Source organism: Galleria mellonella, unplaced genomic scaffold, assembly GCF_026898425.1.
Source record: "Galleria mellonella isolate WM207_F2 unplaced genomic scaffold, CSIRO_AGI_GalMel_v1 utg150, whole genome shotgun sequence".
NCBI classification, from domain to species: Eukaryota; Metazoa; Arthropoda; class Insecta; order Lepidoptera; family Pyralidae; genus Galleria; species Galleria mellonella.
Window position 1 is genome coordinate 1841614 of NW_026442002.1, and position 22223 is coordinate 1863836.

At 40.4% G+C, this 22223-nt stretch overlaps 2 protein-coding genes and 1 pseudogene across 3 annotated transcripts in view; 2 read left to right on the plus strand and 1 right to left on the minus strand.

The window, feature by feature from the left end:
- Positions 1-14167, plus strand: part of LOC113520880 (uncharacterized) — a 43390-nt gene extending 29223 nt beyond the window's left edge. For both annotated transcript variants that reach the window (XM_052892108.1, XM_052892109.1), the window contains 7 exons: positions 641-735; positions 4151-4357; positions 5945-6052; positions 6764-6961; positions 7559-7729; positions 8433-8537; positions 9683-14167. In XM_052892108.1, the coding sequence (XP_052748068.1) occupies positions 641-735; positions 4151-4357; positions 5945-6052; positions 6764-6961; positions 7559-7729; positions 8433-8537; positions 9683-13645 (4847 nt within the window). In that variant the 3' untranslated portion in view covers positions 13646-14167. The remainder of the gene's footprint in view (positions 1-640; positions 736-4150; positions 4358-5944; positions 6053-6763; positions 6962-7558; positions 7730-8432; positions 8538-9682) is intronic.
- A 985-nt stretch (positions 14168-15152) lies between these two features.
- LOC128200065 (uncharacterized) lies at positions 15153-18039 on the plus strand (annotated as a pseudogene).
- Positions 18040-19450: 1411 nt separating this feature from the next.
- LOC113523517 (uncharacterized) lies at positions 19451-22042 on the minus strand. Its single transcript, XM_052892199.1, has 3 exons — positions 21772-22042; positions 21171-21209; positions 19451-19659 (listed from the first exon to the last, which is right to left on the minus strand). The coding sequence occupies exons 1-3, from the start codon at positions 22010-22012 to the stop codon at positions 19493-19495; spliced, it is 447 nt and encodes a 148-aa protein (XP_052748159.1). The 5' UTR covers positions 22013-22042; the 3' UTR covers positions 19451-19492.
- Positions 22043-22223: the final 181 nt, after the last annotated feature.

Genomic DNA, 22223 nt, shown 5'->3' on the forward strand with positions numbered 1-22223 from the left:
CACGTCGTGGTCACGACAGGATTGAATCGAGCGGCGTCTTTAGCGCTTTTATATCGTCTTAAGTCCCGAGTGTGTGTTTAAAACAATTTTAACATATTGGTAATTTATGAAACACAAGCCTACTTCAGATACTACCTTATCCTTAAGCGAGCTGAAGTGGCAATGGGCTGGTCACATAGCTCGAAGAACCGACAACCGATGGGGAAGAAAGGTTCTTGAGTGGCGACCGCGTATGAGCAAACGCAGTATAGGACGACCCCCCACTAAATGGGTTTTTTTATTGGGTAGGTCAGTTAGCACACCGTGACGAATCTAACAATATATCAATCACGATGGTTTCCAGGTGGAACCACGAGGAGGTCGACCTGACAGGGTGTATTGCTAGCAATGGGGCTACTAATCCCCATTACTAACAATCCCTTCTCCCCGCTCCCCCACTAGATGGAGTGACGACCTGAAATGCGTTGCAGGGAGTCAGTGGATGCAGGTGGCTCGGGACCGTTCTTTATGGCAGTCTATGCGGGAGGCTTATGTCCAGCAGTGGACTGATAAAGGCTGAAATGATGATGAAGTCTACTTCAGAATTATACTGATGATTTTACTACTCCCACTGTCTAATATGTTTGTTAAACATTTCCAGTGATGGGCAGCTACGACACGCGAGGACTGGCCTTCCTAGTGCTGTGGAACAACCAGCTGACGAGGAACTGCGCCCACCATCTCAGCAGGGCGCTGGTGAGGCATAGGCTTATTTATTTATTCATTAGTACAAATATGTGTACTAGGCGGACTTAATGCTAAAAGCATTCTCTCCCAGTCAACCGTAGGCAAGTGTCAGAATACTCGAATGCGGTACTAGTAATTATTGATATACATACATACTAAAATTACATATATAAACGAATAAATATATATGAATAACAAATATACACTCCTCGCAAAAATTAAGGGAACATAAAAATTTTTGAAATTTTTGGGTGATTTTCAACAGGCTGTATTTCAGTGAAAAATAATCGTACAGGAAATTTATAAAAAGGGTTTTGAAGCTTGAAAACTCTAGTTTTCAGATATTTTGGTGAAAAAATTTTTTGAGCTCCGGTTTCCATGCAATTTTTAAACAAAGCTGAAAATAATTTTTTTCTAAATTTTCTAGGTTTCGTTTTTCACTCTATGGGAATGGAAAAATTTTTTCGAGCTACTCCATTGTATAGGTCTCTTAGCGTGTTTATTCAGCTTCAAAAATCGCTTTGGATGGCTCAATTACGATCATTTGTCTCCGAGATATCGAACTTTGAATGCAAAAGCATCCTTTTCCATTCAACTGCTAATATCTCTGGAACTACTGGTCGCACAGCAAGCGGGCGCCGAGTTTCTTTATCTGCATAAAATTTCCAATTAAGCACAGTCAAGAGTTAGTGAAGAAAAAATTTTTTTCCACCTCTAACATTGAATTGAAAAAAGTGGAAAAAAGTGACTTTTTCTCCTTTTTTGGTTACTTGGCTGTATCTTCGCTAATATGGGCGGGAAAGCTAAGGTTTGAGGAAAATTTTACAGTCTATTGTTCCTTAAAGAACCCCCTAAATCCCTGGAGCGATCGGTTCAACGGTTTTTCCCGGACCAATTGATTGAAATTTTGGAAAAAATAAGGGAACAAGGTTTTTGTTCCTTAAACACACCCTAATCCATTCAAAAATCAATAATTTAATTTGTTTTTCACTTTTTACTCAATTTTTTGTTTTTTAAAAATTTATTATCAAAAAAAAATCGAAAAAAATCAAGAAAATTTTTAAGAAAATTTTTTTTTTGAAAAGTCGAAAAAAGTTTACAAAAAATTTTTTTTTCGTTTTTAAGGAAATCAAAGTTTTTGACAAAAACTTTGATTGATGATCGATTTACCGCCGGCATTAGCGTTACCCAAAGCATACCACGTGGAGGTTGCACGGTCGGATTTACGTGCGTAAGCACAAAAGAAGCGTTAGGGTGAGTTTAAGGGACAAAAACCTTGTTCCCTTATTTTTTTCCAAAATTTCAATCAATTGGTCCGGGAAAAACCGTTGAACCGATCGCTCCAGGGATTTAGGGGGTTCTTTAAGGAACAATAGACTGTAAAATTTTCCTCAAACCTTAGCTTTCCCGCCCATATTAGCGAAGATACAGCCAAGTAACCAAAAAAGGAGAAAAAGTCACTTTTTTCCACTTTTTTCAATTCAATGTTAGAGGTGGAAAAAAATTTTTCTTCACTAACTCTTGACTGTGCTTAATTGGAAATTTTATGCAGATAAAGAAACTCGGCGCCCGCTTGCTGTGCGACCAGTAGTTCCAGAGATATTAGCAGTTGAATGGAAAAGGATGCTTTTGCATTCAAAGTTCGATATCTCGGAGACAAATGGTCGTAATTGAGCCATCTAAAGCGATTTTTGAAGCTGAATAAACACGCTAAGAGACCTATACGATGGAGTAGCTCGAAAAAATTTTTCCATGCCCATAGAGTGAAAAACGAAACCTAGAAAATTTAGAAAAAAATTATTTTCAGCTTTGTTTAAGAATTGCATGGAAACCGGAGCTCAAAAAATTTTTTCACCAAAATATCTGAAAACTAGAGTTTTCAAGCTTCAAAACCCTTTTTATAAATTTCCTGTACGATTATTTTTCACTGAAATACAGCCTGTTGAAAATCACCCAAAAATTTCAAAAATTTTTATGTTCCCTTAATTTTTGCGAGGAGTGTATTTACACATATATGACATATACTATATTATACACGAAGTTGAGAATAATATAAAGCACTTACTGCTCGGATAAAGATAAAAAGTGAGCGTTAACGCTTTTTTTGAAAGCTTCTATCTTGACCGATAATCAGAGGGCCTACCATGAAATGTTTTCCGAGATTTCGGGTCCGAACGTAACACAAATTTGATGTGAAAATTACATTATACATACTGTCATAAATATTAGAAATACTAGAATATCATTCCTTTGGACATTTATGGTAGGTTTTATGACGAACAAAGGGTTAAGCTCCATCTACTGAATCGATTTCGTTATGAACAAAAACACGAAATTAAGTCCGAAAATTCGGGATTTTATTCATAGTAGACCCTCAGTTATGTAATATTTATCGATATAAGATCGCTCTAAGCGATAAGGTCGCCCATTGTTTTCTCACTGTGATTATTTCTTGTAATTGTTTATATTTATAATAAGTTTACTATTGTAATCTTTTGGAGGAAACAATAAAGAGTATCTATCTATCTATTTATCTATCTAGTACTTACATTAAACGTTTTGCTTAGTGAATTATAATTTTGTTAGATTTTATCATAATGTATTTACATACTAGTAATCTGCTCCGGCTTCGCACGGGTTTTTTTTACAAAAAAATATAAAATTGCCTATGTTATTCCGTGGAAATGTTTTTAGTAAAATTAGTTGAGTAGTTTTTGAGTTAAATTGTAACAAATTAAAAATCAATATTTCCTCGTTGTACCTACATAATATTAATTTACATTTGGTACACTGCAAAAATTTTTGGATGATGCCCCCCCCCCCCCCCCCACTCTTTTGAAGGCAAACGAGACCACGCGGCGCCCGCGCAGTCCGGTCTAGTCACGGCGACACGTTTTCACTGAAATACAAATACAATTAACACTGTCTATAAATAACATTCTTTATATTTTATTTATTCTACTCAGCTTAGTTAGTAAAAGATATAAGTAAACATATTTTCCAGACGGTAAGTAGTTTTTATACTCCTTTTTTCCCTATAAGCGACATATCCCAATAAGAATTTTTTTTATATTGAAATTTGTTCAAATGAGTTGCTTATATATATATAGAGCGTTCACTGTATCTTGTCTCTTTCTTTCCAATTAAATTCCTAATTTGAAAGAAAGTGTCAGAACAGTGTAATAGTTAAAATAGACTTGTAGAAGCTTTTATTTTTTATGAATATACATGTATTGTCATAGTCGTAGAATATTGACGTAGAATATATATATATATATATATATATATATATATATATATATATATATATATATATATATATATATATATATATATATATATATACCGTCAGTATTCTACGACTATGACAATATTTGGTATGTGGTGTATGAATGAAGTAAAGGTAAGATGCGAACGTCCCCAGCGCGCGTCCCAGTCGCTGTGCGTGCTGAACATCGGGCGCAACGCGGTGGGCGGCGACACGGTGCGCGCGCTGGCGGCGGCGGCGGCGGCCGGCGTGCCCGGCGTGCCCGGCGCGCCGCTGGCCTCGCTCGGGCTGCAGGCCGCGCGCCTCGGGCCCGACGCCGCGCCCGCGCTCGCGCACCTGCTCGCCAGCCACTGCGGCCTCCAGGTCACTCTCACTGCTGACACTCTCACCGTCATATTGATGGCTGAAAATGGTATGGTAACGGTAACCCCGCCTGCGCTAACGGGATACGCTGGCGGAGCACCAGCGAAGGGTGATAGATGAGAATGAAAACAGGCCAGTTAGCACATCATGATGAATTCATTAGGAATTAATCATGATAGTATCCAGGGGGGACCGCGCGGAGGTCGACCTGGTTGAGTATATTGCTAGCAATAGGATTCTCAGTCTCCATTACTAACACTCCCTTTCCGCCGTCATCATCATATTAACTATATATTTGTTTATTTTATTTAAACTTTAATGCACAGTAAAATTCTATGTACATATGGCGGACTTAACACCGGACGGTATTCTCTACCAGTCGAGCATTGGGCGAACAGAGAAATACGTAGGCGGTGCATTATTAAATAGAGGAAATATAAAGTAATACTTGATATGTTTGTATAATATGCACATATAAATAGACTAATATAAATATACACCTAATATATTAAATAAATAAATATATACATATAATAAATACATACATAAATAAATATTACTACATGAAACATTTAAATAAAACAACTGTAATAGAAGGGCAAATAGCAATCTATGACTCAAACAGAGCAACCAGCGGGAGAAGCTGAAAGGGAAAGTGATTTTTCTAAGAAATAGCGCAATTTGTGTTTAAAATTTAGTGTATATATATATATATATATATATATATATATATAGCTATTCGGCAGTATACAGTTAACTCCCCCATAATTGTGGTTTTGCCAGTAGTTGCCACGCTTGACAAGCAGATTGGCAACAGTTAAGCATTGGTGATATTTTAAGAGGGACGCTGCTGCCCATCCCTAGTCCTCCCTTAGTCGCCTCTTACGACACCGACAGGAAAGGAAGCGGTGGCCTGTTCTATGCCGGGACCACACGGAGATTTTTTAATAGATGCTAGTGAAATCGTAAACTGGCTGGGAGCCAGTGATAGATGATAGGTGAAGATGAAACGGGTTACGGGAGCCAGTTAGCCCATCGTGATGAACTCGATAGATCGAATTAACTATGATTCTATAACTATTGTATTATTATAATGTTTGATTTTTTTTTTCATTGGTAAAAACTGTTAAACTCTTTAAAAATATGTATGTAAATAACTAAATAAATTATGGTTGCCAGGGGAGACCCCGTGGAGGTCGACCTGAGAGGGAATATTGCTAGCAATGGCGCTGTTTAGACCCCATTACTAACAATCCCTTCCCCCTCCCATATATAATACGTAAGTTTTTTTTTTAGTGGATTTAAATGAAATGGTAACCCCGCCTGCGCTAACGGGATACACTGGCGGAGCACCAGTGAAGGGTGATAGATGAGAATGAAAACAGGCCAGTTAGCCCATCGTGATGAATTCATCAGGAATTAACCATGATAGTTTCCAGGAAGAACCGCGAGGAGGTCAACCTGATTGGGTATATTGCTAGCAATGGGATTTTTAGTCTCCATTACTAACAATCCCTTTCCCCCCATAATACGTAAGTTAAACCGGTGTAGTTATTAAATTTATAAGAATCATATTGCTGTTCCCAGCGTCTGGATCTACGCGACAACCGGCTGGGCGTGGCCGGGCTGCAAACGCTGCTAACCGCCATGAAGGATAACCACACGCTCACGCAGATCGACCTAGACGATCCGCCGGTACGTTGTGCCCGCTATTTTTTTACCTGATACTTGGTACACGTGGATTACAGAAGTAGGATAATCGATTAAATGGATCATTTCTAGAGGGCGTATCGAGATAGAACTTGTACTAAGTTTTAAGTTTTTTTTTTTGATGGGTGAAAATGGTATGGTAACCCCGCCTGCGCTAACGGGATACGCTGGCGGAGCACCAGTGAAGGGTGATAGATGAGAATGAAAACAGGCCAGTTAGCACATCATGATGAATTCATCAGGAATTAACCATGATAGTTTCCAGGGAGAACCGCGTGGAGGTCGACCTGGTTGGGTATATTGCTGGCAAAGGGAATCTCAGTCTCCATTACTAACAATCTTTGAGAGCGTTGTCTCAAAATGGTCGTAAGATTGCGACTTTTTTTTTAATGGATGAAAATGGCATGGTAACCCCCCGCCTGCGTTATCGGTATACACTGGCGGAGCGCCAGTGAGAGGTGATAGGTGAGGACGAAAAGGCAGGTCAGTTAGCACATCGTGACGAATCCAACGATAAATTTGTCACAATAGTTTCCAGGGGGAACCGCGTGGAGGTCGACCTGATAGGGTATATTGATAGCAATGGGGGACTAATCTCCCCATTACTAACAATCCCCTCCCCCTAAGATTACGACTTGCTAACATTTGTTTGCTACTGAGAGCCGGCAGTGATTTCAAATCTGTCTCTATGTACAGGAGCCGCCGCCCAATCCACGGGCGGAGGCGGAAGCGGGAGCGGAAACGGGCGCGGAGGCGGAGGCGAACGCGTTGGCGCTGGTTACGCAAGCGATACGCGCCGCGTGCCGCCGCAACGAGACGGGGGGGTCGCCCGAGCGACGCGTGCATCGCAAGATCAGTCTCACGTGCCACACCGCGCACGCCTGCCTCGCCAGAGTATGATTTATACCATGCCATTATATTACTAGACGGAGACTACATACCAGAGGAAGATCTTGTACAAAAGTCGATTGCTTGGGCACCTCTGTACCATTCGTGTTTCAACCATGAATCAGTTGTGTTTGCATGGCTGTGTTTCGGTTTGAAGGGTGGGGTAATGGCGTGAATTTACTGGGTACAGAGGAATAACACCTGAGTCCTCAGGAATGGCAACGCATGGGGGGTATCATGGGCGAAACAGTATACTCCATATGTCCATGGTACTGCTCATGTCTATAGGCGACAGTTACCACTTTCCATCAGTTGGGCCGTCAGCTTGTTTGCCATTCTAAGTTGTATAAAAAATAATAATTAAAGACTATAACTGCACCGACTGGAGTATTTATTAATGTTGTATCAAGCAGTTGGGTAATACTTGAATGTCCCCTAATCCTGGGATGGGCACCAGACTATTCTGGGGCTGGCGTACTCTTGTGATGTTCATGCTACTATTCACGTCTATTAGCGATAGCTATCTCTTCCTCTTTCTCGTTATCAGGTGGCCTGTCAACTCGTTTGTTATTCTATGTTGGAAAAAATTGCATTTCATTGCAGAGTACAACGATGGGTGCTACCGGCGTGGTGAACACGGGGTCGGGGACGCTGGGCCCCGCCGCGGCCGCGGACGAGGAGCGGCGGCCGCGCCTGCGCTCGCCGCTGCCGTCGCCCGCGCCCTCCCCTGCGGGAAGTCCCGTGCCCGCTGCACACCACTCGTCCAGGTTCTCGGTGAGTATCACCAGCAGCTCTTGCTACACACTCAGGTTGGTTTAGCTGCATATAATGGAATGGGGGTAACCCCGCCAGCGCTATCGGTATACACCGGCAAGGCACTAGTCAATGATGATAGCTGAGAAGGATGTTAGAAGTGAAATTAGAACATATCTAGATTTATTTCAAATAGTTTGTTTCTCTGTCTGTTTGTACGGGCTAATCTCCGAAACTGTGGGACCGATTTAAATGAAATTTTGAATGGTGGTACCTTACATGCCCAGTCAAAATTTTCGATACTTTTAATCACGTAAAATTAAACAGTTCCCGTGGGATAGTTGAACAACTATAGTAACTTGTACACAACTTAGTACACAATCTACTTAAGTAAAGAGCATTTCAAGCTAAGGCAAAGAGTGAGAACGACACATCATTTGTTAATTTTGGTCCAGTATTTCCAGACATAATAAATAGGTAGATACCACGCGGAAAACCGCGAGTATTAGCTAGTGTTAGATATTATCTACAAAATGTAAGTTTGCTTTCTTTGTATAAATATGTATGTATTTTTAAAAAAAAAAACAAGGTATTTTTAAGTATGCCTGTCAGTTTCCTAGCACCCATACTATGAACTCTGTTCAGTATGTGGCTAGATGGCGCTGTTTGACGTTACTTGCTTGTTTGCTACATAACTTGTAACCGGCGCGCCCTCTGTCGCCAGGTGAGCCGAGTGTCGGGCGAGAGGGACTCCTCCGACAGCTCGAGCCCGTCGACGCCCACCCGCCCCACGTACTGCCCCACGCCGTCCCGCTTCCGGGTCGTGCAGGTACGTGAAACTGATTCTGTGCATGACGCTGTTAAGTAATGTGTTTTTTTTTAATGGATAATGATTTTTTTTATACAGCATAGAATGGCAAACAAGCTGACGGTCCACCTGATGGAAAGTGGTAACCGTCGCCTATACACATGAGCAGTACCATGGACATAACAGAGTATACTGTTTTGCCCATGATACCCCCCGTGCGTTGTCATTCCTGAGGATTCAGGTGTTATTCCTCTGTACCCTGTAAATTTACCGCCATATCCCCCACCCTTGAAATCGAAACACAACTGCTTCACGGTAGAAACACGAATAGGACAGAGGTGTCCAAGCAAACGAGTTTTATACAAAGTCTCCCTCTGGTAACTGATGGGATGGTAACCCCGAGTACGCTATCAGTATGCGCTAGCGTGCACCAGTGAAGGATGCAAGATGAGGATGATTGTAGGTCAGTCGGCCCATAGTGACTAATTGAACAAGAATTACTATGGTTTGTAGCGGGAACCGCGTGGTGATCAACCTGATCTGAGGGTGTATTGCTAGCAATGGGACTGTTAAATCTCATTACTAACATTCCCTTTTCCCCAAATAATTGTGTTAAGTTGATATAGTTAAGTCCGTCATTTACACTAGGTGTATTTACTTGCTTTACTGCATCTCTGTCCCATATATGTTTCTACCATGAATAAGTTGTATTTACATGGCTGTGTTTCGGTTTGAAGGGTGGGATATGGCGTGAATTTACAGGGTACAGAGTAATAATATCTGAGTCTTCAGGAATGGCAACGCTGGGGGGTATCATGGGCGAAACAGTATACTCTGTTATGTCCATGGTACTGCTCATGTCTATAGGCAACGATTATCACTTTCCATCAGGTGGACCGTCAGCTTGTTTGCCATTCTAAGTTTTTTAAAATAAAAAATTGTTTTATTAAATAATATTTCAAATAGAGGTATTGATATTCTTATTTTTTGTTATTGTAAAAATTAATCCAATGTTGTTTGTTGTACCATGTTGAATTGGGTCAGTCTGTAAGGACATGAAAACAAGGAAATAAATATATAACTTCAGGCAACGGTTATAATTTTCTGCCAGTTTGTTTCCTATTCTAAGTATCATAAAAAATAAATTTATTTAAAAATATCCACAGGTTGCCGAACCACCTCAAATCCAAGTGCACCCAGCCACCACCAGTCAACCACGGCGGAGTGCGTCCCGGTTCTCTGTTACCAGAAACTACGACTCCGTCTACAACCCAACGCAGGTCCCCTCCCCGCCACCCAGTGCTGACGCGACAACCGCTCGCCCCGAGAAGGCAACCCAACCCGAGATTAGCAGTAATCAAATTACTCCATCTACAACCACAATGTCTGAGTCAACATCGAAAACGAAACGTAATACAGTCGAGACTGAATCTATAAAAACAAACCAGCCAGAGGTTTCAATAAGTCCAAGTGATTCAACGACAAATAGGCCTGAACCGAAACGTAGACCTCCCCCCACGCCTATACCGCAACACTCATCTAAATTTGATCTAACAAATACTTCGGACTTATCATCACCTGAGTCTGGTACTCAGTCAGAATCTGAAACACAATCAGAGTCTGAGTTAAGGCTAGACGATACAACGAATAGACCTAAGTCCGAAACCATAAGGTCTGATATTAATGAGTGTAACTCAAATGTTCCTAGTTTAATACAAGAAACTAAACCCAGTGATGATATACTCAATATAGAAACAGTAAATAAGTCTAGCCCAGTGATAATAACAGATGATCAAATTGCGTCATCTCTAGACGTGGATAAGAAAACTGATACCGATTCTGAGGCTCAAGCGACATCAGATTCAGGGATATCTTCGGATAATGTCGATGCTGGATCTGAACTTATAGAATCAAAAATGCCAGATAAACAAAAGCCGATCGAATCACAAAAACACGACAGTGATATAAAAGTTGAACAAACCGTAGGGCTCGATGCCAAAAATATTGCAGATAGTGTTAGTGAAAATATTAAAAGTGACACTAATAGTGATAAAGTGAAAGCTAAAACTTATAGTGACATAGTGAAATCAGACAAAAAGACGTTTAAGGACAAAACTGAACAGTTAGCTCATAATGAGGAAGTTAGTGTTATAGATAATGCTGAAATACTTAAAACAGAGACTAAGCTAGTTAAAAATTCTTTAGAAATTAATGAAAACGATAAAGTAGACGTTCAAGTCGAGGTTACAGTTAAAACTGAGACACCTGCCAAAGTGAATAGTGACCAAAATGATAAAGAATTTAGTAATAAAGATGATGCCAGTGTAAATAAAGAGAAACGCGACGAAGCCGCAATGAAACAGATAGAAGCAATCACAGAGGATCTAGGCAACTTAATACAAGAAATGAAAGATTTCTCCACGAAAACAACAGTCCACAGGAAGGACATGAAGAGTGATTGCACCCAGACAGACGTGGTTGATGTAAATAAGTTAAATTTTGAAAATGTACCTGCTAATGTTATACGCGATAATGTAGTTCTTAAGAAGAATAAGAGTGAGTCCAGTTTAGATAGTCCAGATTTGGAGGTTTCTAGGCTTATGAATAAGAAATTGGTTGGTAGTCCGTTCTGTGACAGTAGTTCATCTTTGGAGATATCTGGGAGCTCAGTGGAAAGCTTGAACACCATGGACGCTCAGCAGAATGTGCAGGTAGCTAAACCTATTATAATACAGGAGTCTGTGGAGAGCTACACAGAATTGGATAGGAGAAAACCTGGCAATGTTATGCTGTCAACTGAGAGTAGTATAGAATCGAATACTAGTGAAGCAACACCAGTGAACAGTGGAAACTTCTTAAATATGTCGGTTAGTTCAAACGAGAGTGTATCACCCATTATATTTGGGAAGAGTAGGAAAATACATGACTCATTGTCTAGTTTGGAAGCCAGTGTTAGTAGTTTAGATTCTGGTAAACAGGAAAGAGTAATGGTTACATCTGCAGATTCGGGTATAGAATACTCTCTGCAAAATCCATCTGAAAACAAAGAAGACAATTCTTCTAATGAAGGCACCCTAACAAACACTTCTAGTTTAAAGGAATCTGCCAGGAAAACTGATACTGTTCTACACGATACATTGACTTCTCCTAAAAGAACTTCCAGTCTGTTAGATGTTCCTGCTTTAAAGAGTAAGGGTTTGGATCGAGTAAAGAAAATGTCATGGGTTGCTCCATCTCCGAGCTTCTACATCCCACGGCCGGAGCCAGAAAAAGAGACCAAGTTACCATCTAATCTTGAAAAATTGCTGAGTTTATTCCAACATCCGAGTATCTTGTTTTCCCGAAGTTCTTCAAATGATGAAGAAAAGAAGTCTGCTTCAAGCACACCTCCAAGGAAGGATTCTTCTTTAACCAGCTCTTTTTGGTCTTGGGGAAGTACAACTGATAAAGTAGAGAAGGAGGACAAAGAGGACTCATCAGAGGCTACTGACTCTACTCTATCGGAGCGTATTCAAGTTTCCTTTGTTGATGAGTCGTTCTCGAAGAAATTAGATAGTAAAACACCGTCGACAGATACAGATAACACTTTAAGTGAATTCCAGACCTTCCAGCCTGAAAGTGAAACATCAGAAGATAAGGATGGGCTTACAGACATAACCACCGATTTAGTACAAAAATATTTAGATGTAAGTAAAACGGACGCGAGCTCGAACGGCAATAAGCCGCGAGCTAGTGATAACGCAGATCTCAATAAACCCAACGATTTAAATAAAAATGTTGTAAACACAGCCGCAGGCGATACCAACAAGAATAAAGAAACAGATGAGAAAGTGGAAAAGATCGAGGCGAAAGAGGAAGCGGTCAGACCTAGGTCGTTTGCTGCGGTCCTAAAGTCTTCAGGATCCGAGAACTCATTAGATAAACAGAGTAGTCCCGACAGCGGCCAGCCTGTTGATAAATTACCGAATAAAGTGATAAGAGGTATCAAAGAGAACATAAGTCCTGAAAACACATTGACTTCTAGTATGAGTAATACTAAGGCATTGGCTATAGAGTTGTCTGAGAAACAAGTGAAGCACCAGCCTATAGTGAATACCGTTTGGGACGTCACAACGACATTGCTCGATAGAGGCGAGTGCAAAATGGACGAAATTAAAACACAAACCGACTTGGCGCCGATAGCGACTATAGAAGAAACGTGTGACGCTGATAATATAGTTCTTGATTATATAGATGACGCGAAATTTGACGATCCGAATACTTCTGCTGACAGCGGGGTGACATCCCTCGAAGGCGCTGCAGAGGATAGTAAGAAATTTGAAGATAAAGTGATACAGTTGACAAGTGACTTGGAGAATGTCGATCTAGGCAAAGATGCGTTGTCATATCTGATATATGAAAATCAGGACTTTGAACCTGATGTGGAACAAGCTGTGCAGACTAAGGAACAGCAGGGTTCTCTAGCCCAGGAGTTGAAGGAAGCTGAGATAAAGGAGATGTTGGATTTATCACCCGAATTGGTCATCGACGATGCAGTGGAGGTTCCCGAAGTCTTTACAGCGAAAGACATAAAAGGCTTGCACACATCCCCCGTGATACCTGAACGGGCGAAGTTGAAGAAATCGAATTCTCTAGAAGATCTATCGATAGAAGAGAAGGAGAGCCCTAAAACGAAAACTATAGTGTTCAAAGTGCCTGAAATTTCGACGACGCCCCGGGATATACCCGAAAGGAGGTCTAGGCTGCGTACCAGAAGTGGTTCCAGTCCTAAATCGTTGCCAGAAAGTTTGAACAAGCCATCGCCGTTGACGAAAATGGACGGTATACTGTCCAAGAAGAAGAAAAAGGTGTCATCGCTGGGGAAGATCGCGCGGGACTCCTTACTTGCGCTGAACATGAGCGAAGAAGAGATCGCGGAGTTCAGGAAGTCGTACAAGCTGACCTCAGTGGAAAGTCTCAAATCCTTGGAGTCCGTTTCCGAGGACGCGAATTCTCAGAGCGGTAACTCCGTGGACTCAAGGTGTCGCGCCTGCCTGCGAACCTCTCAAGAGAGTCTCATGTCCTTGGACTCGATAACGGAAGATTGCAAATGTACGGATGACGAGAAAAGTCAACATTCGAATAGATAAATCGCCTGCGTTTACATCGTCGCCAGTCTGTGATAGCGTTACAGATCCACGGGTATTTAAACAAGTCGTTCTATCGTTGGTGCAGTGTTAGGAAATTGTGTGGACCCATATAAAAAATATGAGTATATTTTCTTCTTTTTTTTTTTGGATGTAATAATTAAACGAAATTGTCTATGGAAAAATTATTTGGCTATGAATAAATAAAAGTGCTTCTGAAATATTGTTACAAGTATTGCTGTAACTTTTTTTGTATAAAATAAAAAAATCTAATTGTGTATAAATGTGTACAGTCATCAACATTTTTGTATAAACGTCTCGCTAAAGGCACCCGTACACGCGCGATACTCGATCGCTACTTACTAATGTAACATAAAGTGAATTATGTACGACTTATTTAGATGAAATAGCTAAGAAGAAACAAGTGTTTATAATATATAAATTTATCAACATATCAAATTGATATGTTGACGTTTTTTCCTTCTATAATATATCGTAATTGTAAAATAAATGGTAGAAATATTATTGGTATATTATTATTAACTCCTTCATAACCTATTTCAATAGAGTTTCATGAAAATATATAAAAAAAAAATAGCCATTTGTACTAATTTTATTGTGCAATCTTATAATAAATCTGTAGAGAGGTCAATTCTGTACATGAAATATATTTGCAAAATAACTATCAGCGGGTGATTAGTGATCGATACTGATGCCAAAAATGCAATCAGTAAAATTTTTGTCTGTCTGTCTGTTTGTCTGTATGTTCGTTATAGAAACAAAAACTACTGGACGGAGACGAAAAAAAAGACAGCTTACTGATCGCCAATAGGAGTACAAATCTATAAATCATCATCCTGACAGACAATAACTGTCTACTGGTAAACATAGACCTCCCCTTGGGGGGTTTGCTAGATTTTTTTTATACAACTTAGAATGGCAAACAAGCTGACGGTCCACCTGATAGAAAGTGGTAACCGTCGCCTATAGACATGAGCAGTACCATAGACAACAGAGTATACTGTTTCGCCCATGATACCCCCCATGCGTTGCCATTCCTGAGGACTCAGATGTTATTCCTCTGTAAATACATGCCATATCCCACCCTTCAAACTGAAACACAGCCATGTCATGCTCGGCAGGCGGATTGACAACTGCAGTTAGGCTTTGATGTTTTAAACAAGCTGCTGTCCACCCTCGATCATTAAGTTCCCTTAGTCGCCTCTTACGACATCCACGGAAAAGGAAAAGATGGCCCTCTATGCCGGGACCACATGGCAAATTATATAATACATGCATATATAGATATAGAGAGAAGTTGTGCGAAGCCGGGACGGATCGTTAGTAGCGTACGAAGGTTGTTTTTTTTAATGGGTGAAAATGAAATAGTAACCCCGCCCGCGCTATCGGTGTACACCGACGAGGCACCAATGGAAGATGATAGGTGAGAATGAATGCAGGTCATTTGGCCCACCGTGATGAATTCGACCAGAATTAAACATGATGGTTTCCAGGGGGAACCGCGTGGAGGTCGATCTGAGAGGGTATATTGCCAGTAATGGTGCTATTAGACCCGATTACTAACAATCCCTTTCCCCCACGTACCTTGGTAGTGTGAATTAAATTCGTATACATTATTTTCCGCCTATTTAACACTAAAATTTAACTATTATATTAGTTTAATTTGTATTTTACAATAAAAAATTATAGTTTCGCGATATGGAGGAGCGATAGCGACGGGTGCCATAATGAAATTAATCGTATTATGTACTCTATTAATAGGTAAGTTGATGAGACAAGATGGTGATCCATAAATAAAACCATGTACTTAGTAAAACGTACGTACTGTTTAAAATGAAATTTACATATTATATATTGACAACTGCAGTTTTTTATAAAAAAGAATATATATATATATATTTATTTTTCATCGTGTAATCTCAAAACTAGAAACTGAGCTTTAAAATCCTTGTTTTTAAATTCCAGTACGACCATTTTTAAGGGAAATACAGCTACTTGAAAAACTCCCAAAAATTTGGCATAATTTTTTGATCCCTTGATTTTTTCCTCTAATGTAGTACCGTAATAATATCGGGAGGAATATATAAATATATATCCCCCCCCCTCATATTCTCTTACAGTTACTTTACTACTATTTTTTGTCATTACATTGAAGGAATACTCTCACCATCACGCCAACATCAGGATTTCCATGAGAAACGCTACAATGAATACGAGAACGCCAAAATGGCGCCGTCTCGGTTACTCGAGCTGATGACCAGTTATTACGAAGAAGGCTCCCAGAGGATCCGAGACATGAACCATATGAGGTTCATGTACGAGGAGTCACCACATTACGAGATGGGATACGTTATGGGTGAGATTGTTGAAAGGTTAGTCGACTGAAGATTGTATTGTATTTTTTTTAATGAATGATAATGGAATGGAGTGCTAGCGAAGGATGGAGAAAATTAGCTGGAGGGATCGAATTAGCAATGAGGAGGCCCTGCTTAGGGTTAAGGGAAAAAGACAAATTATTAGAACTATTGAGTACAGAAGGGGAAAAATATTAGGACACTTGATACGACACGACGAACTTATGAACATTATAATAGAAGGTAAGATTGAAAGAAGAAGGGGGAGAGGGAGACCGAGACATAGGTACATCAGGCAGATCAAGGAAGGAGTTGGTGTCGTGTCGTATCAAGAGGTGAAGAGACTCGCTGAAAATCGTAGTGAGTGGTAAGAGCTCCACCGATAAGAGCGCAGCTCTTAAATGGATAAATAGAATGGAATGGTAACAGGCAGGGCACCAGTGAGAAATGACCAGTGAGGTGAGGTTGAAAACCAGAGAGACTTTGTACAAAAGTCGTTTGCTTGAGTACCTCTGTCCCATCCGTGTTTCAACCGTAAAGCATTTGTGTTTACAGGGCGTTGTTTCGGTTTGAAGGATGGGATATGGCGTGAATTTACAGGGTACAGAGGAATAACACCTGAGTCCTTAGGAATGGTAACGCATGGGGGGTATCATAGGCGAAACAGCATACTCTGTTATGTCCATGGTACTGCTCATGTCTATAGACGACGGTTACCACTTTCCAACAGATGGTGTTGTTTACCATTCTAAGTTGCATAAAAAAGAAGCAGGACAGTTAGCTCATTGTGATGAATATACCTGGAATTCAGCACGACGGTTTCCAGGGAGGAACACTTAGATGCCGACCTGATCTTAGGTGTATTGCTAGCAATGGGACTTGAAGTCCGTATTTTTGACAATACCTCCCCCCCCCCCCCCACCAGTGAGGTATGATAGGTGAGGATGAAAAGACTGGACAGTCAGTCCAACGTGATGAATGCATCTGGAATTCAGCACGATGGTTTCCAGGAAGGAACACTTAGATGCCGACCTGATGCTAGGTGTATTGTTAGCAATGGGACTGGTAGCCCGCATTACTAACAATCCCTTCCTCCCCGACTGCATTGTACTTGCAGCAGCATCGACAGATGACTTCTGTGCTATCAGACGCAAACGGATTGCGCCTCTGTTACACCGACTGCATGCCAGCAGTAACGGCGTTCTGAGGGCATTATGTAATAAGTACGGTAGCCCGATCTTCCATTGTAGGTCAAAATTATCAACATTACTATATTAGCCTTTAACTGTCTCATATAGGGGGGAAAGGGATTGTTAGTAATGGAGACTGAGAATCCTATTGCTAGCCATATACCCAATCAGGTCCACCTCGTCGCGGTTTCCCCTGGAAACTATCATGGTTAATTCCTGATGAATTCATCATGATGGGCTAACTGGCCTGTTTTCATTCTCATCTATCACCCTTCACTGGTGCTCCGCCAGCGTATCCCGTTAGCGCAGGCGGGGTTACCATACCATTTTCATCCATAAAAAAAACTGTCTCATATAAATGAATAATTTTAGGTACAGAAAAATGGTTGAGCTGGCCAAAAAACCCATGGAGTTTAAATCACATGGCGTGTTTGAATCCATAAAGAGTACAGAACTGGTTGAGAAATTGTATTTCGAAACGTATCACCTTGTGGAGATGATACACGAGATACCCAGGAAGTATCAGCGAAAGCCAGAGTTCGCTAAACTAGTACCGGAGAAAGGGTTCGATTTGAAGCAAATACATAAAGCGCAAGAACGGATCAGAATGTTGGAGAAGCAGCGGGCAAGACAGACGGAAGAGAGCTAAATTCCTCAAGAGAATGCGCGATGATATGCATAAGATGAAGGTGAAGCCAGGCCAACACGATCAGCTGTATAATGAGTATTACAATCGTCACAAAAAACCTTATAATAAATGGTGGCCGTTGGACTACGGCTGGGAAATTGAAAGTGAGTGGTAGATTATGAATACAACTTGATGTTCACGTAATGTTTTTTTTATTTCTAAATTAGAATGACAAACAAGCTGTCGGCTCACCTTTTTTTTACAACACAGGTGGCAAACGAGCACACGGGTCACTTGATGGTAAGTGACTACATGCCCGCCCATGATCACCCACAACACGAGCGGCATTGCAGGTGTGATGTCGGCCTTTTAAAAAGGAATATGCTCTTTTCTTGAAGGTTATGTTGTCGTATCGGTTCGGAAATATTGTTGCTGGAAGTTGATACCAAAGAATGGTTGTGCGTGGAAGAAAGTGCCTTGAAAAACGCACGGTGGAAGACCGCCACTCGTCCAGATGATTGGGATGAAACTTTAGTTTGTGGCGGGTTGTACGGTAAATGATATCTGATGGAAAGTGGTAACCGTCGCCTATAGACATGAGCAGTACCATGGACATAACAGAGTATACTGTTTCGTCCATGATACCCCCCATGCGTTGCCATTCCTGAGGACGCAGGTGATATTCCTCTGTACCCAGTAAATTCACGCCATATCCCACCCTTCAAACCGAAACACAGCCATGCAAACACAACTGCTTCACGGTTGAAACACGAATGGAACAGAGGTACCCAAGCAATCGACTTTTGTACAAAGTCTCATTCTGGTTTGAGGGCAGAGGTATGGGTGGACTGTCCTTAGTTGCGTACCTGATTATGCGCGAACAGTATGATGGGGATGTTCGTTGTCACTGGCGAGATGTGACGTGAGATGAAGATTCCTCTATACAGGGGAGAGGTATTCGACAAAGTTATTAAATCATCGGGGTTCAAGAGCACGCACCTCCGTCGACGACGTCGGGGAGTAATTTGAAACTCTCATATATAATTTTTTCTTAAATATCTCCTACGTACAGTCATTGCCAATTTATAATATTATTACATTAATAACAAGTTTTTTTTTATACCACTGAGGTAGCAAACAAGCATACGGCCCACCTGATGGTACGTGGTTAACGTAGCCTATGAACACCTGCAATACCAGAGGTATTACGCGCGCGTTGCCGACCCTGAAGAAACCTCTTTACCTCCCTTTTGAAGAACCCCATGCTGTAGGGTCTTGGAAAAATCTCGGCGGGGAGCTCATTCCACAACCTGAGTGTTCGTTTTTTTTACAACACAGGGGGCAAACGAGCACGCGGCTCACCTGATGGTAAGTGACTACCGCCGCCCATGATCACCCACAATACCAGCGGCATTGCAGGTGTGTTGCCGGCCTTTTAAAAAGGAACATACTCTTTTCTTGAAGGTTATGTGGGAGGAAACATCTCTGAAACCGCGCAGTACGCGACCATTGAGGCTGTAGGACATGAGGATGAACTCCCTGTCGATGGCGAGCCGTACGATGGTAGAAAGTGGCTGTGGGTCAAGTATCAAGTAACAATTATAATAAAATACGATTTATCATATAAATATTATTATGAAATCATTGCATTTAACTCTCAGAGACCAAGATCGTCATACAGGCCCATAGTCCAACTCGACTCCACCGGCCATTGGTGAAGAAATCTTTTCTTTGTGGTACTATTCGCAGGCAAACCCATTTTCCTCAGCAAGAATTGCTTGCGATAGTTTCTCTTCAGCTGTTGCTCATTTTCTGATGTATCACCTGGGGATGGTAATATTTTTATACGTCTACGCAAATCTTACAAAGTGAACAGATAGACAGAAAGAAAGAAAGAAAGAAAGAAAAATATTTTATTCAGTGCAATGTAAAAAATACAATATAAACAACAAACGAGAAAAAAAATGAGCAAATAAAATGTACATATAATTAAACTTAATTTACCATAATTAAAAATTAACATAAAATAATCATTTTTACATCCAAAAATGCACTGAAATGGCTCCACTCAGCTTTAATGTATGTCCTAGGTGAACATACAGCTGGTTTTCAGTGGCACCAAAAATATATATATAAAAAGGGGGGGAGAGAGAGGGCACTATTTATAATATTCATGATAATAATTAAAACAAAATTACAACTAATAAATACAAACCAATCACATATACTAGAAAGAACAAAATAGAATAAAATAACATTAATAAATATAAACATTAAACATATATATACAACTACTTTGCCGTAAGATTTATAGGTTAAATAGTACATAGATAATTCTTGTATAGTTTTTTAAAGGTGAATAATGATTTGGCGTTCCTAACTGGCGGTGGAAGATTGTTCCAGCATTTCGTAGCAGCGTACTGGAAGCTACCACGAAAAACAGCTGTTCTGTATCGTGGACAAAGTAAAAGAGAATTTATTCTTATGTTACGCTTTGAAAAATTTAATTTATCATACAGATATGAGGGCTTTTTACTGTGTATTACGCCAAAAAGCAATGAAGCAAAATGTAAATTTCGACGTGCTGTCATATTTAACAAGTTATTCTGTTCCAAAAAGGGAGTGATATGAGCACGACGAGCAATAGGAAAGCAAAATCGAGCACATGCGTTTTGGATACGTTGTATCATTTTCTTAGTTCGAGCTAAAAGGCACTCCCCAAACACATTATCAGCGTAATTAAACTTAGACAACACTAACGCTTCGCACAGTTTGATTCGAATATCAACAGATAAGAATTCGCGCAGCCTGTACAGTACTTTTAGTCTGTAAAAACAATTACGCATGATATCCAAAATATGTTTTTCGAATTGTAATCTCTCGTCCATAACAAGACCTAAATTTCGTGCATATGTCACTTGTTCTATATGATTTCCAGACAAAACGATTTGTACAGATAGGTATATAATTTATTTACATTACATACAGCGCACAAATAACGACAGATATTGGTATATACTAGAAAAAAGAAAAGAATACATGTAGGTCGAAGGAGCCAGAAATAAAATTCCTTCTATACACAAGCGATTTAACCTTTATATAACTTCAAAACTAATTCTTAGAAATAATTCGTAGGAGCACACACACACACGCACTCGTTCATTTGTCGTCCATCTTAATCTTTCTCTCTCACTCGTTCCTCTCTTCACTCCACATCAGTCATCATTCCTCGTATTCCAATCTATGCATACAACATTCATTTTTAACATACGTTCCGTTTCATACCAATCCCACATACATATGTATATACAAAAAAAAATTAAGAATTATTTTACCTCTTTTATGTGTACGGCCAAAAGCCATTCGCGAGTTTCCTTGACAAAAAATAAATATAAATAAATAAATAAAATTAATTGTATTTAATCTAAATTTATAATTTAATAAATAAGAAATACCGTTAAAAAGAAGATAGTTAGTCACTCTCGATCACATTCAGGCATTCAAGTGACCAGAGGGAGACTTTGTACAAAAGTCGATTGCTTGTGTACCTCTGTCCCATTCGTGTTTCAACCGTGAACCAGTTGTGTTTGCATGGCTGTGTTTCGGTTTGAAGGGAGCTATATGGCGGGAATTTACAGGGTACAGAGGAATAACACCTGAGTCCTCAGGAATGGCAACGCATGAGGGGTATCATGGGCGAAACAGTATACTCTGTTATGTCCATGGTACTGCTCATGTCTATAGGCGACGGTTACTACTTTCCATCAGGTGGGCCGTCAGCTTGTTTGCCATTCTAAGTTGTTTAAAAAAAAAATAGTAATACGATTTGTATTCCAAAGTATAAAAACTATTTTGTCCAAAGACTACAATGACCGTTTACCATCAGACGGGCTGTATGCTTGTTTGCCACCTTCGTAGTATAAAAAAAATATTAACCCATAATTACGCCGACGTCGAATGCCATAAAATCAGCATGAAGGTCTCTCACTGGTAACACTTGACGAATCTTCAAATTGGCCTCCAGTACAAGCTCCATCGCCAATTTCTTAAGTTTATTCTTGTCCGCTTTGGTCATTTCATCGTTTTTATTCCATGGATAGCTGTCGACTGTCCTCAGGATAACTGGCAATTGGAAAATAATCACACAACACTTACACATACCATGTGGTCCCGGCATATACTAGGCCACCCCTTCCATTCCTGTAGGTCTCGTAAGAAGCGACTAAGGGAGGGCGAGGGATAGGTAGCAGCATCCCTCTTAATGCATCACCAAAGCCTAACTGCTGATGCTAATCCGCCTGTAAAATGGGGCCATTACTGGCCAAACCTTACGGGGCAGCCTATGTTCAGCAGTGGACAGATAATGGCTGACATGACGATGATGTTGA